The sequence below is a fragment of the Stomoxys calcitrans genome, chromosome 4 (assembly GCF_963082655.1).
Source record: "Stomoxys calcitrans chromosome 4, idStoCalc2.1, whole genome shotgun sequence".
Lineage (NCBI taxonomy): Eukaryota > Metazoa > Arthropoda > Insecta > Diptera > Muscidae > Stomoxys > Stomoxys calcitrans.
In genome coordinates this window covers 135,828,015-135,842,088 of record NC_081555.1, presented here as the reverse complement: position 1 = coordinate 135,842,088, position 14,074 = coordinate 135,828,015, and the positions used below count along the sequence as shown (strand labels likewise).

At 29.2% G+C, this 14,074-nt stretch overlaps 1 protein-coding gene across 1 annotated transcript in view; it reads right to left on the bottom strand.

Annotated features, from left to right (window-relative positions):
• Positions 1 to 661: 661 nt before the first annotated feature.
• Positions 662 to 14,074, bottom strand: part of LOC106088374 (myc protein) — a 51,018-nt gene continuing 37,605 nt past the window's right edge. Inside the window, exon 3 of the mRNA XM_013253866.2 lies at positions 662 to 2,023. Coding sequence (XP_013109320.1) covers positions 1,194 to 2,023 — 830 coding nt within the window. The 3' untranslated portion in view covers positions 662 to 1,193. The remainder of the gene's footprint in view (positions 2,024 to 14,074) is intronic.

Sequence of the window (14,074 nt, the reverse complement as noted above, 5' to 3'; positions counted from 1 at the left end):
AAACCTTAAAAGCTAATGCTTTGAGAACAGCTTCAAAAAAATCTTGCAAGTTCTTGTTAAAAGCTTTATATGGTATTTTGTTTGAAAACACAACCCTTGCAAAAGTTTTGAAAACCATTGAAAGCTCTAAATTCAAAGTTCCTCATTTAACTTGGTAAAGTTCTAAAGAAATTCAATAGCTAAAACTTTGATAAAAGCTTTTTAGGTTTCTTTTTTGTGTTTTTTTTTTGTTTTTTGTTTTTGAAGACTTTTAAACTAACGGCAGATTTAGCTTTTGTAAACATGTAAATTAATAATATTCTGTATTTCAAGTAACTTCTGGGTAATTTTATCATCTTCTCACTTCTTTCTTCTAGAAAGTCCACGAAAATGGTAAGTTTTAAGACTATATTTTTTTATCACAAAATAAACATGTTTATAGAAAATCATTGTAAAAAAAAACTAACTATCATAGATAACCATTATAGATGTGTATGTATAAAAAAATAGGAAAATAGTATGGTAATATTTAATAATAGTTAGTAAGCATCGTTTATACAGTTTTAAAAATTTACAAAACAAGTTATTTTCGTTTTTGTTTATCGAATAAAATTGTCAATGTTTGTTAAAGATTTTTTTTTTTTTTTTTTGTAGAAAAAATCAGCTTTTTCTTAACCAAAAAAAAAAAAAGCTTTAAATCTAATGAATTACGTTCGCTTAAAAAATCAATCATATTAACCTAAAAGCTATGAAGAAAAATACGTTTTTTAAAATTAAAAAAAAAAAATAAACTATTCCAATTCAAATTCCAATTTTAAAGTTAAAAAAAAAATCAAATTTTAAACTTAACAAAACGTAACGTATAATCCTTTCAATCAAAAAAATTTTAAACTTTAAATGACTTATCTCGTATTGAAAACAAACATAAAAACTTCTGTACATTCTCTTCTGTTATGATGCTCTATTGTCACAAGAGCTTCTGCTGTTACGATTTACCTTTGTTTATATGGAAAATAAAAACATATCGTATCGTATCGTACCTGACGATGCCATTACGCGCTCTCTGGCGATATATTCCCATATCTGCTGGCAGAGCTTTTCTCTTTACTCAATTTGTATACATTTTATGCTTTCTCCATCTCCATCTCTCTCACACTCACACTCACACTCGCGCTCCATTTTGCTTTCTCACTCAACAGCAATGTCATGTTTTATCAATCCCTTTGCTGCTGTCGCAATTGATTCACAAGTTCTTGTTTTCGTCTCAACTCCTCCTTAAGCTTGGCCTTTTGCTCACACAACAGCTGATCCTCTCGCGTCAGGGCCTCACACAATTTTGCAGCCTCTCGCAATATATTCACCTTGGGTGCTCGCTCCTTATCCTTAATGCTGGGTATTTGCTTTTTCAAAGCCTCAAAGAGATTTTTCAAACCAATGCGCCGCTGGCGCTCCATGTCATTGTGCAAATTACGCTTCTCAATGGTGTCGGCGGTTTCGTCGGCGCTAAAACTGCGATTTATAGCACCGGCCGGCTGCAGCTGTATAGCTGTTACCACATGCTTGGACTTTTTGCCACGATGCTTTTTGCTGGGCGGCAGCACTGTCAGCTGACTGCCATTGCTGATGGTAGAGCTGCCACCGTTTGTCAATGCTGCTGCATTGGCCAAAATTCGTTTGCGTGACTTGTCGCTGGTTAGAATATTAACGGGTGTACCGGTGCTGGAGTCGGTCACAATGACCGACATCATTTGTTGCTGCTGTTGTTGGACATATTTGCTGGTATATAGACTGTAGGGTGTGGCAGCTGGCGAGGGGAATCGTGAGCTGTTGACCGATTTGACAGGACTATTACTGACCGGTGTATAGGGTAGTTCGTAGGAGCCGCCACGACGTGGGGGTATGGTGCGTACACCATTCGGTGTCTTGACAACGCGAGCTGAATTAAATTTGTGAGCAACTTTTGTCTGCAGAGCACGACGATCCCTGTCCGAGGGATTTGTGGGAAGTTTTTTGTCATTGATTGAGACCACATCGATTTCGTCTTCTGCAATTAGAAAAAAACCAAGAAAGAAAAATATATAATAGAGAGCATAATTTATGCGTTGAATAGTTTAAAAAAATAATATTTTTTTCAATTAAAATTCAAGAGTACACAGACAAAAATATTTATGCAAAAAAGTAAAGCAAAAGTCAATGCCTTCTTCAAAACCTATTTAGTGGAGAAATGGCTGGGCCCATTGCCAGTATGCCAAACCGAACAACTCTTGTACTACAGTCTTATCAGCAAGTACAAGCGCACAAGTGGCAAACGAAGCCAAGCAGCGGTAACAACTGTCAGCAGAGCATATTATGTCATCCTACTTTCCTGTCGCCTAATACAACAAGCAAGCAGCTAGCAACAAAGACAATAGTAGTAATAGATGGCGGCGACAGTTATGTCTTCGTCATCATCTCGAAAACCTGCACCAATCCTCCCACACACTACTATTCGAAGGCGGCACCATCCTTCTAGCCTAATGGCCTTACGCTTTCCGGCCCACCTACTCACACTTGCTGCATACGTACGTAGTAACTTGCCGCATATTGTCGTAAACATGGAAATATGTATCATTCACAGAATGATGAATTTCTAAGCCGATACCTCAGCGTGTAAGCCTATATACATAAGCTGCTGCTGCTGCTGCAGAAAGGCAAAAATTCTACTACCACAACGGGGACATGTTAGGCAATTATTCATTCATAAGGAGGATATGCCCGTGTAGTACGAGCATTGGCAAAACTTAGAACATTGAAGCAAGAAAAGTAGGAACGAACGGCATGCCATATATTGAAATCAACACACAAAAATGCAATGACTTATAAAGCGGATTATATAAGTTGCTGCTCCGCCCTATTGCGCATACCTAAGAAGCATAACCTAGTCAACAGAAGGGTCTTTAAGGTAGGCAGATACTTTAAAGACTCTTCTATATATTCACTAGGTTATGCTTCTTGGGTATGCATGGAAGGGAGTAGCAGCAACGATGGTGATGGGTAAATGTTGGTTAGCAAAATGAAACAAACTAAAATTAAATACGTTTTATAATTGCGCCCCCACCTGCTACGTCTCTGCGGACAATGGCAAGGAAAAACCAATATATCATGATAATTCATTTTTGGCCCAGAACCTTTGCAATACTCAAAAATATACAACTAAAAAAATTGCACAACTTTGCATTATCCCAGGAAGGACCTGTATGTTGTAGGTGGCAAAGAAAATTTAAACCCCTCTGCGTCTTCGACGTCTCTGACAAAACTTTAAAAGGGTTAAACTAATACAAAATTGAATTTCAGTTTTTTTTCTTCTACTGTTTACGCTTCCAAAAAGTTGTGTATGCTTAATAAACTTTTTTCACTCTATGCCCACTCCAGAACAAAAAAAAAACAAAATCACACCCCCGCCCCATCCTAATATATAACTGACTATAACCTCCTCTTATACGAGTCATACTGACGATAGTAGTACTTATCTCCACAAAATACAAGTCATTGAACTTTTCTGGTTACAATCAATCCCCGTTGACCCCTCCGCTCCCAAGCACATCAGCATATAGACATGACAAATCATGTCTATGTGAATTTGGAGCGAAAAAAGAAAATAGAAACAAAATAAGCATGAGGAAAATTACTGCTAGATTTTTGGCGCCATTTAGCCATTTATTTAAGGACATACAATAAAATCTTTTTTAGGTTATAAATCCTGGGCCAAATAAGCAAGATGAGGCAATAAAAATAGTTTTTTTTTCATGGTTTATGGCTCAAAAAGGCCAAGGAGGAGTGTAAGTGGTGCTGCTCTAGCGGATGGAGAGCCCCCAAAAGCATGCAATGTAGCATGGAAAATTAAGTCAAATGAACAAAAAAAAACCAAAGAATAGGAAACTTAATGGAATTATGAGTAAATGGTTAAATAAGGATATAAGTGGTAAAAAAACAAAAGGAAACAATTTCATATAAAGACTCGATTAATAGCATAAAAATTTTAATAAAAGAAAAACTGTAAGATTAAAACAAATAATAATAAAACAATAAATATATCAATAAAAAAAAATAATAAAACAAAAAATATATCAATAAAAAAATAATAAAAACATATAAAAAAAATAAAATAATAAAAAAAAAAACAAAAAAATATAACAAACAAATAATAAAAAAATAAATATTAAAAAAAAATAAAAAAAAATAAATAATCAAAAAATTAATAATAAAAAAAATAAATAAAATAAAAAAAATTAAAAAAATAAATAATAAAAAAAAAATTAAAAAAATAAATAATAAAAAAAAAATTAAAAAAATAAATAATAAAAAAAAATTAAAAAAATAAAAAAAAATTAAAAAACTAAATAATAAAAAAAATTTTAAAAATAAATAATAAAAAAAATTAAAAAAAATAAACAATAAGAAAATTATAAAAAATAATAATAAAAAAAATTATAAAAAAAAAATATAAAAAATTATAAAAAAATAAAAAAAAATTATAAAAAAAATAAAAAAAAAATCATAAAAAATAAAAAAAATATATAAAAACAAAATAAAAAATAATAAAAAAAATAGTAAAAAAAATAGTACAAAAAAATAAATACAAAAAAACATAAATACAATTATAAATAAATAAAATAATAAATAAAAACGCAATAAATAAAATTAATTTTTATTTAAATTTCATTTTATTTAAATAAAAAACATTAAAGAAAAACTATAGAAATAAACAAGTAAGAGCGTGCTAAGTTCGGCCGGGCCGAATCTTATACACCCTCCACCATGGATCGCATTTGTCGAGTTCTATGCGCGGTATCTCTTTTTAGGCAAACAAAGAATATTGAATAAGAACTGTTATGCTATTGGAGCTATATTAAACAAAAAATTTTTAGAATGAGATTTCTGGAAACCCTATTATTGTCTTGTTGCATTTGATGGGTTCTTTATTAATAAATGAATTTATGGCGATAAGCCTACTACTGTTTTGTTGTAAAAACATAGTAAGCCACAATAAAAAGAATTTTGTATTGAAATTTTTTTGACAAAATAAAAAAAAAAATTTTAAATTTTTTTTAAAAATTTAAATAAATTCTTTCTAAATTTGTTTTTCTTTTCAAAAATTTTATAAATGTTAAAAGTTTTACAAATAATTGCTACCTCAGTACAAATGCCCTAAATAATGAATATATGAAATTTCCTCAAAATCGGACAAGGCTCGGGGGTCAGTCAGGCGTTAATGGGTTATGAAAAGTTTTGTACTGTAACCTAATTGTATGAAACTAATTCCTCATAAACCCACTCTATATATATAACATGTAATTCTAATTTGTTTGTAAACATCAAAAACATGCACACGCACACACAAACATAATCATAACATTGATTGATTGCTTTATTACTCAAAATTGTTTAATGTCTTTTTTTACAACTTGCCCTCCCAATACCTTCTACTTAAGCAACAATAAAAAAAAAACATTTTTTTTTGTGTTAAATCAAGCAAATAATCATAAGTTTTACTATCTATAACCTGATTTCATATTCCACTTGGCGTTGTTTTTTTCTTATGGCTAAATCGCAACATGAACTACTTACTTACTAGCAAAACGAACTATGTACTTAAGGTAACTTAAATAACCCAACCTGCAGTCAATTCAAATAAAACTGAAGGTAATAAAAAAAAAAAACAAAAACACAATCCACAACACGAAACGGCATAGGACTTAAGGGTGTGAAACCTCCCAACACCACCCACCGCCCAAATGCCATCACATGGACTTGGTCAGACCCATCTTTTGACGCTACCACTCTACCTCTCTGCTGCTCCTGCAGCTGATAGGCAGACACACAGCAAAGTTCAAGAAAGTTGAGACGGAAAAGCCCACGATGACATACTAAAGTTCTAACGGCAGCAAATAGTGTATATGCTAACGACTTTTGATACCGTAGTAGCCGACGAGGACGAGGACGAGGGCTACGGCGACAATATTGCGGCGTCAGCGTCAAGCACTCGACACACTTAAAACTTCCGCATGGCAACAAAAACAATAATGTTAAAACAGCAACGCAGGCAACTAAAATCACACAGAAGAACCAACAAAAACAACAACACAGCCGCAACTAAAAATTTAAACATATATTAGCAAAGAAAGCAAACTAAATAGTTGCGCCGTAGCAGCAGCAATGCTACAAAAAGATCCTCTGCTAAACATCACACTCTAAGGCAGTAGGCAAGACAAGCGGACGCACCGACTATGGATACGCAAACATATGAGTTTAAATAGAGCCTACAAAATTTTTGACGTAAACTTTCTATATACATATATATACACACACACACACACATTTTGGTTTGTATGTTTATTTCTTAATATAAATAGCAAAAAAAAAAAAACATTTATATTAGCAGCAATCTAATAAAGAAAGCCTACAAATTTAAACCGAATCATATGAACGAGGGGCGCCAGCAACTAAACAACTGTATGACCGAACAGCAAAGCCATTGCGACTAAACGTCGGAGGGGTTATTAGAACAGATGAGCGGACGGGGTAGGCGTCAACACAAATCATATGTGCAAAGTAAAAGAAGACCTGAAATGAAATGTGTACACACAGCGTATGTATAGGCCTAAAAGCACCTAGTACCAATACATCAGGGGTTGGGTTGTTAATGGTGGCATATGCTACACGAAAATTCTTCAAGTTCTTGTCACGTCTAAAGAGAAAGAAAATATAATATATATACAAGGGAAAAGAAAAATTATTGAAAAAGTCTAAAATGCCTAAGGGAGTCTGGGAACTATTTAGAGCTATTTTCGGCAACTATACAAGAGGTTGCTGGTGACAAAGTTTATCGCACATGGGATTCAATAGAATTAATTCCCCGAACATTATCTTGCATTCTCGTACCCAAACAACCTTTTGGTATGGTAACTAACATCCATCCTACAGGTTTTCTGAGACAACAAACATTTCAAACTTTTCCACTTTCATTCAATCACCTGCTACGTCTCTGAATTTGATATATTTCATATGGCACATTTTTTTAAGGCAAATACAAGCAAAAAAAAAAAAATAATCTAACAAAGATAACATATGCGTTTATTACAAGTGCCTCGGTAAAGAAGAAAAGAAAGAGAAACAAACCAAATATCTTTGCGTACACATAGACACCGACTCTTGATAGAATACGCGCCCTCTACACCTTACACAACCACACCCCGCGGGAGCTAACATTACTTTTATCGGTGCGCCTTACACTCCCCCTTACCCGACTAACTCTCCTAGTCCACAAAAAAGTAACCCAGCACCACAAAAAAAAAAAAAAATCTAAGACCAAATATCAAATATAAATAAACTACGCATACTAAAAACTAAAAGAATAGATGGTGCGGCGCACATGTATGGTTACGAAAGTGTTATCATCATTGGTGGAGACTGACGATAATTTGGGGCGTTTTTGCGTTTCGTTGCTCTTTTTAGCATGCTGCTGCGTATTTTCATCATGTGAAATTGGCTCTCTAAAGCTCCGGCAGGCAACCTGTCGTCCTCTTCCTCTTCTTCTTCCTCTGTTGGCAGGCAAATCAAACATTTTAATTTTAAACTAATGAAAAATTTCTATTCTTTACGTTTTATTTTGGTTGTTGCTGTTGTTGTTGTTGATGTCGTCGTAGTCGTTGCGGGAGAAACAATAGAAATCGTATATACCTAAAAATACGTTTTTTTTTTAAATGCGTTTTAATTAAATACCAAATGCCGCCAATCAGCAATTCATCTGCTGCCCCTGCTGCTATTGGGAAAAGAAGGCGAGAGTTTGTATATACACAAAAAAACTTCAACCTTATAAATTAAATCATTGTTATTATATTTGGAGAAACCGCAGTCATAATTTGGTTATGGTTCAAACTCAAAACTGTTGCTAGTTTTTCTGAATTTGATAAATTGGACAATTTATTATAGAACAATTTTTTACCCCACAACAACTTAATCGCTTGTCTAGAATTGAGGAAAATCCCATTTAATGCCATTGCTTTAAATTTAAGCATTTATTATTGGCCAATGAAGTTGAAAGTGAACTCTTCAATAGAAATTTTGATAGAAATTATTTTGAGTTGCTAATTTGGAGTGGTAGTAAATGGGAAAACCAAAGATTAAAAAAGATAATTTCGAAAGGAATTTAAAAATATAGCAGACATACATCGTAAATTCAATTCAAGCATGAACTATCATTTAGTGGTAAAAACAACTATGTTGGCTAAATGAAAAGATACAATTTAATATATAAAAAATAATAAAAAAATAATAAAAAAATCAAAAATATTTATAAGAAATAGAAACAAAAAATTAAAAATGAAAAAATTAAAAATAAAAAACAAAAAAATATATATAAAAAAAAAAATATATATATAAAAAATAAAACAATAAAGATAAAAAATAAATATAAATAAAAAAACTAATAAAAAATAAAAAAAATTAAATAAATAAAAATAAAAAAAACTAATAAAAATAAAAATAAAAAAAACTAATAAAAATAAAAAAAAATAAAATAAAAAAAATAAAAATAAAAAAAAAATAAAATAAAAAAAATAAAAAAAAATAAAATAAAATAAATAAAAATAAAAAATTAAAAATAAAAAAAAAATAAAAAAAAAATTAAAAAAAATAAAAAAAACTAACAATAAAAACAAAAAAGAATAAAAAAAACTAAAAATAAAACAAAAATATAAATAAAAAAATAAAAATAAATAAAAATAAAAAAAAAACAAAAAATATATATAAAAAATTGAAAATACGAATAACAAAACACAAAAAAATAAAAATAAAAAAATTAGGAACAAAAATAAAAAAAAATTAAAGGAAAGAAATAAAAAAAATTAAAAATAATAAGAAATAAAAACAAAAAAATCGTACAAAAAAATAAAAAAATCATACAAAACAAATATAAAAATTAACAAAACCAAAATAAAATAAATTAAATACAAAAAATTAAATAAATAAAAAATTTATCAATATAATATAAAATAAATAATATATAAAATAATATAATAATTAAAAAAGAACTAAAAATAAAAAACTAAAATAAAAAAATTAAAAAAAAATAAATAACAAAAATTAAAAATAAAAAAGTTAATAATAACAATATAAAAAAGAATAAATTTAAAACTAAACAAAAAACAAAAAACTAAAAAAAATCATATAAAACGAATATAAAAATTAACAAAACTAACATAAATTAAAATTAAATAAAAAAATAATTCAAAAAACTAAATTAAATAAAAACAAAATATAAAATAAAATAAAATCATATTTTTCTTATTTCATTAATAAATAAAATCAAAAAGCAAATAAATTGGATAAATTTAAATATAAATTGAATAAAATTAAAAAAATATATAATATAAAATAAATATAATATAAAATATATAAAATAAAAATAGATAAAAATAAAAAAAAAATAATAAATATTAAACAAAAAAATTAAATAAAAATAAAAAAGGTTAATAATAACAACATAAATAAAAAAATAAAAAATACATATAACATAAATAAATAAAAAGACCATAAAAAAATAAAAAAAAAATCATATAAAACAAATATAAAAATTAACAAAAAAATTAAGTAAAATAAAAAATAAATAAAATAAAAAGCATATAAAATAAAATAACTTGAATAAAATAAGAAAAAAATTAATTAAATAAAAAATATATAAAAATAACTTGAATAAAATAAAAAAAAATTAATTAAATAAAAAATATATATTATATATATATAATAAGCGAAGAATGAATAGATAAAAACAAAAACAAAAAAAAAACAAAAAAAACCGAAAAGATTTTAAGGATCAAAATAAAAGAGCGCAAGCAGACAAACCAAACGTACCGATCCGTCAATGTGCTGCAGGACAATGTGGCCTAAGCACAAAACAGCACTGGCAGTTACATTCAAGTGCACAACAAAAACAGTTTGGCAATGTTGATGCGTTTTATATTCTTAGTTTGATGATTGGTTTGTTACGCAATATTGGAAAGAAAGGCTTTCTTCTCTTTAAATGGGCTAAGGAGAATTAGAGGACTTATTGGGTCCAGTTTCAAAACAAAAGCGTGCTCTACACCGTACTCAATAGTCGTTGGGTATATAGAGCACCTAAATCAAAGGCGTTTATGAAGATACATGGCGTATCAGAAATCATGATCCACAAAGCCAGCCAAAGTGTTTTTTGAATAATAACACACGATTGCTCAACTTTTATAAGTTCTTTGCTATATGCTATTCTTCGAAAAGAAAGCATTGAAGTTTAAACTTAAACTAAAATTTTCATTTAAGGTTTTTCATTTTATATTTTTTTACAATTTATTAATTTTTTTTTTAAATTTGTTATTAAAAATTATTTTATTTAATTTTCTTCTGTTATATTTAGCATTTGCTTCAATTTTTACTTTTTATTATACGTACATGCCTATTTTTCTTTTGTTTTTTCAACATTAAATTCATTTTAAGAATTTTACGGCGTCCATATAATTGCCTGTAATGGGATATGCAAATTGCAGCATAGAGGCAAATATGGCCTAAACAAGTCAGCTAAATCTAATGGCTTGAAGTGCAGCAACACATTTGCACAGCATATAAATGCCAGCCCAACAAAAACAAGTTGAAGGGGGAAAAAAAAGTTAATTACAAAAATGCAAAAAACAAAGTCTCATGCTCATTTGTGCTTTGGGGAAAAAAAACAAATTTGAAGAGTCGATGTCAGCAGGGGGAAGGCAAAGTTGTAAAAGAAGGATAAAAGCATAATTAATTTAATAACATATGTATATAACGCTAGACGCAGCAGCAGCAACACAAATGTGGTGGAAAAACGTTATGGGCCATGAAACAAAAAACGCCCAGGAATAATGAAACAAGCAGCTATAGCAGGCTATAACCATACATCTTAGGTTGCAGTAGCTGCCATTGGCTGTGGCGCTGTGGACTGTGGACTTCCATGTTGTGACAGCTGTCTTATCATTTGTATTCGTTTAACATTTTGAGTGTTTTTCGTCAATTAAAATTCTCCTACTCTGATTCATGCATGCATCTATAGTTATTAATTTTTAAGACTTTTTAATTAATACAAAAAAAACATTATATTTTTCTTTGATTAGGAAAAGAATAACATTAAAAAAAGCAAATAATCTTTGCCAAAAAAAAACCATTGCAATATTTATATGTTATATATTTACTTTGAAATAGAGGAAAAAATTTACATATGAACAGGTTTTCTTTGTTTTAAATACAAAAATTTGAATGAATTTTGGCTTAATTTAGCCATTGTTGCCAGGGAAAATCATATCACAAAGACAATGATGAGGGAGAGTCGAATGTATTGGCACATGCGTAAAACTGCTTTAATTTTTTTGACACACCGTCATCTCGCCTCCTCTAGCCGCCTAAACATCTTGGTGATTATTTAATATGAATGGCATTGTGGGCTATCACTAAGAGCTCAATCCAGCTAGAAAATAAAACAATAACACCAAGTTGACAACTGAATGAAATCACAAGTTCACGCATAGGTCTTGGTACACTGTGAAAAAAAAAACTCCAAAACGAATTAACCGAGTTTTCTTATAAGTTTTTCAATTCTCTTACTGCAGAATACCAACTTTGAAACAAAGGTTTATGCAAACATTCATAAAATATGCATTTACTCGAAATTGAAATGAAATATTTTTCTTAGTGTATTTGGTATTCGTCCACAAAACAAATGTTTCTATTGAATGCTTTACTACCATTAAGAAACAAATGCATACAAGTTGTAGCTGGCACTCATTTCACTAATTAATTAGAGGTCATGCACCTTTAAATATGACCATTTTTGGGTGGTGAGCCCCCTCGAAGAAGAGATTTTTGCCGGCTACCTTTACAACCTAATTATGGCTGTCAGCTGGCAGCAATTATAGCACGCTACAATCAGCAAGGGGTGTAGCTTATGGGCGTTGGTAGCAGCCCAACCCAACTTTTAGCAGCAGTTTGTTGTTGTTGTTTTGTTTTTTTTTTTTTTTGCTATATTTTCCAACAACATATATATAGCAGTAATATTGCAAAGTAAATAAACATTTACCTAAGTGTGCTGAAATGCGTTCTTGCCAAAGGAAAAGTAAAGTTGGTAGGTTAAGCAAATACAAATAACCGGCAGCACTTTGAGCAAACACCCACCTAGGAGACCGCCGCTGTCACACAGGAAGTATTAGACTGAAATAGAATTTTTTGCTTTCTACTGTTTTTGCGCTATCTAAGTGTCGTGGGCAAGCTTTAAAAGCGGAAGTTCACCTTTGTTTATAAAAGACTTGGAAAAAAAACCAACAATGTTGGTTAACAATTTTGAATGCAAATGTAAATAAGACTTTACCAAAGAGAGAAAAACTGCTATTGCCCAAAAGGGAATTTTTAAATGGCCACAGAGACTTGTGTGGTTCAAAGGCTGATAAGTCATAGTGCAAATTCTAGTTGATGTGGAAAAAAGGCAAAAAAAAAAACAAAAGTCTCACAAAGGGGTAATGTAAGGGAGGTTGGAGTCACAGTTAAACTTTGGGGCTTTAAAGATGACACATAAAAGAAAAAAATTATACAGAAAAAAATGTAGGAAAAAAAAAATAAAATAAAACAAACAAATATATATACAATATAAGTACATAATAATAAATAAATAGTACCTAATAATAAATAAATCATAACTATAACAATAATAAAAATTAAAAAAGACGAAAGACACCTGATCTCGACGAGGCATAAGAGCTCTTAACAATGTGAGCTTGGACGCAGACAATGAAATAGACGAAGTTATAAGACCGTTTTGAGAGTAACCTCGAAGTAATGCGAAAGTGGTGCCAAGATGGATTTCACTCTCAGCTGTGATAAGGATGAGTTTTTAATAGGATTATAAACCCGACATTAAACATAAGGTACGACTTATGGGCATGCAGCAATGTATTTTCCTATCATAACGGCGAAAAAACAAAAAATAATAATAAAAAATAAAATAAAAAACAAGATCCCAGATCGGTTTATATGGCAGCTATATCAGGTTATGGACCGGAAGTCAAGACCCAAGATCGGTTTATATAGCAGCTATATCAAAACATGGACCGATTTGGCCCATTTACAATCCCAACTGACCTTACACTTATGAAAAATATTTGTGCAAAATTTCAAGCGGCTAGCTTTACTCCTTCAAAAGATAGTGTGCTTTCGACTGACAGACGGACATACATGGCTAGATCGACTTAAAATGTCATGACGATTAAGAATATATATTTTGTGCGGCCTTAGACGCATATTTCGAGGTGTTGAAAACAGAATGACGAAATTGGTATACCCCCATCCTATGGTGAAGGGTATAAAAAAAATATAAAGAACCAAAAAATAAAAGAAAGAAGAATAACAAAAATAAGAAAATAAAAAAAAACCCAAACAAAAATAAAACAAATATCAAATGAATAAATAAAAACTTTTAAAAAATATAAAAAATAAATAAATCATTCTATTCGCGTTAGTCGCTTTAATGACCACGTTAAATAAATAAAAAAAATCTAAACATAATTAAAAATATAGAAACCAAAAATTTAAAAACAAAAAATATAAAAACAAACAAATTAATAACAAAAACATAAAAAATTACAAAAAAAAATAAAATCGAAACAATTAAAAAAAATAAAGATAAAAAAATTAAGATAAAAAAATAAAATAAAAAAATAAAAAAAAGAATAAATAAAAATAACAAAAATAGAAATAAAAAAAAATTAAAAATAAAAACAAAAAAATAAAGAAAAAATAATAAAAAAATAAAATAAAAACAAAAATAAAAACAAAAAAAAATAAAAATAAAAACAAAAAACAAAAAAAAATAAAAATAAAAGAAAATAAAAATAAAAACAAAGAAAAAATAAAAACAAAAACAAAAAAAAATAAAAATAAAAATAAAAACAAAAACAAAAACAAAAATAAATAATAAATAGAAGTTAAAATAAAAAGCAAAGAAATTAAAAACACAAAAAACATTTAATTATAAACAAAATAATTAAAAAAATTATAAAAAAAATGTTAA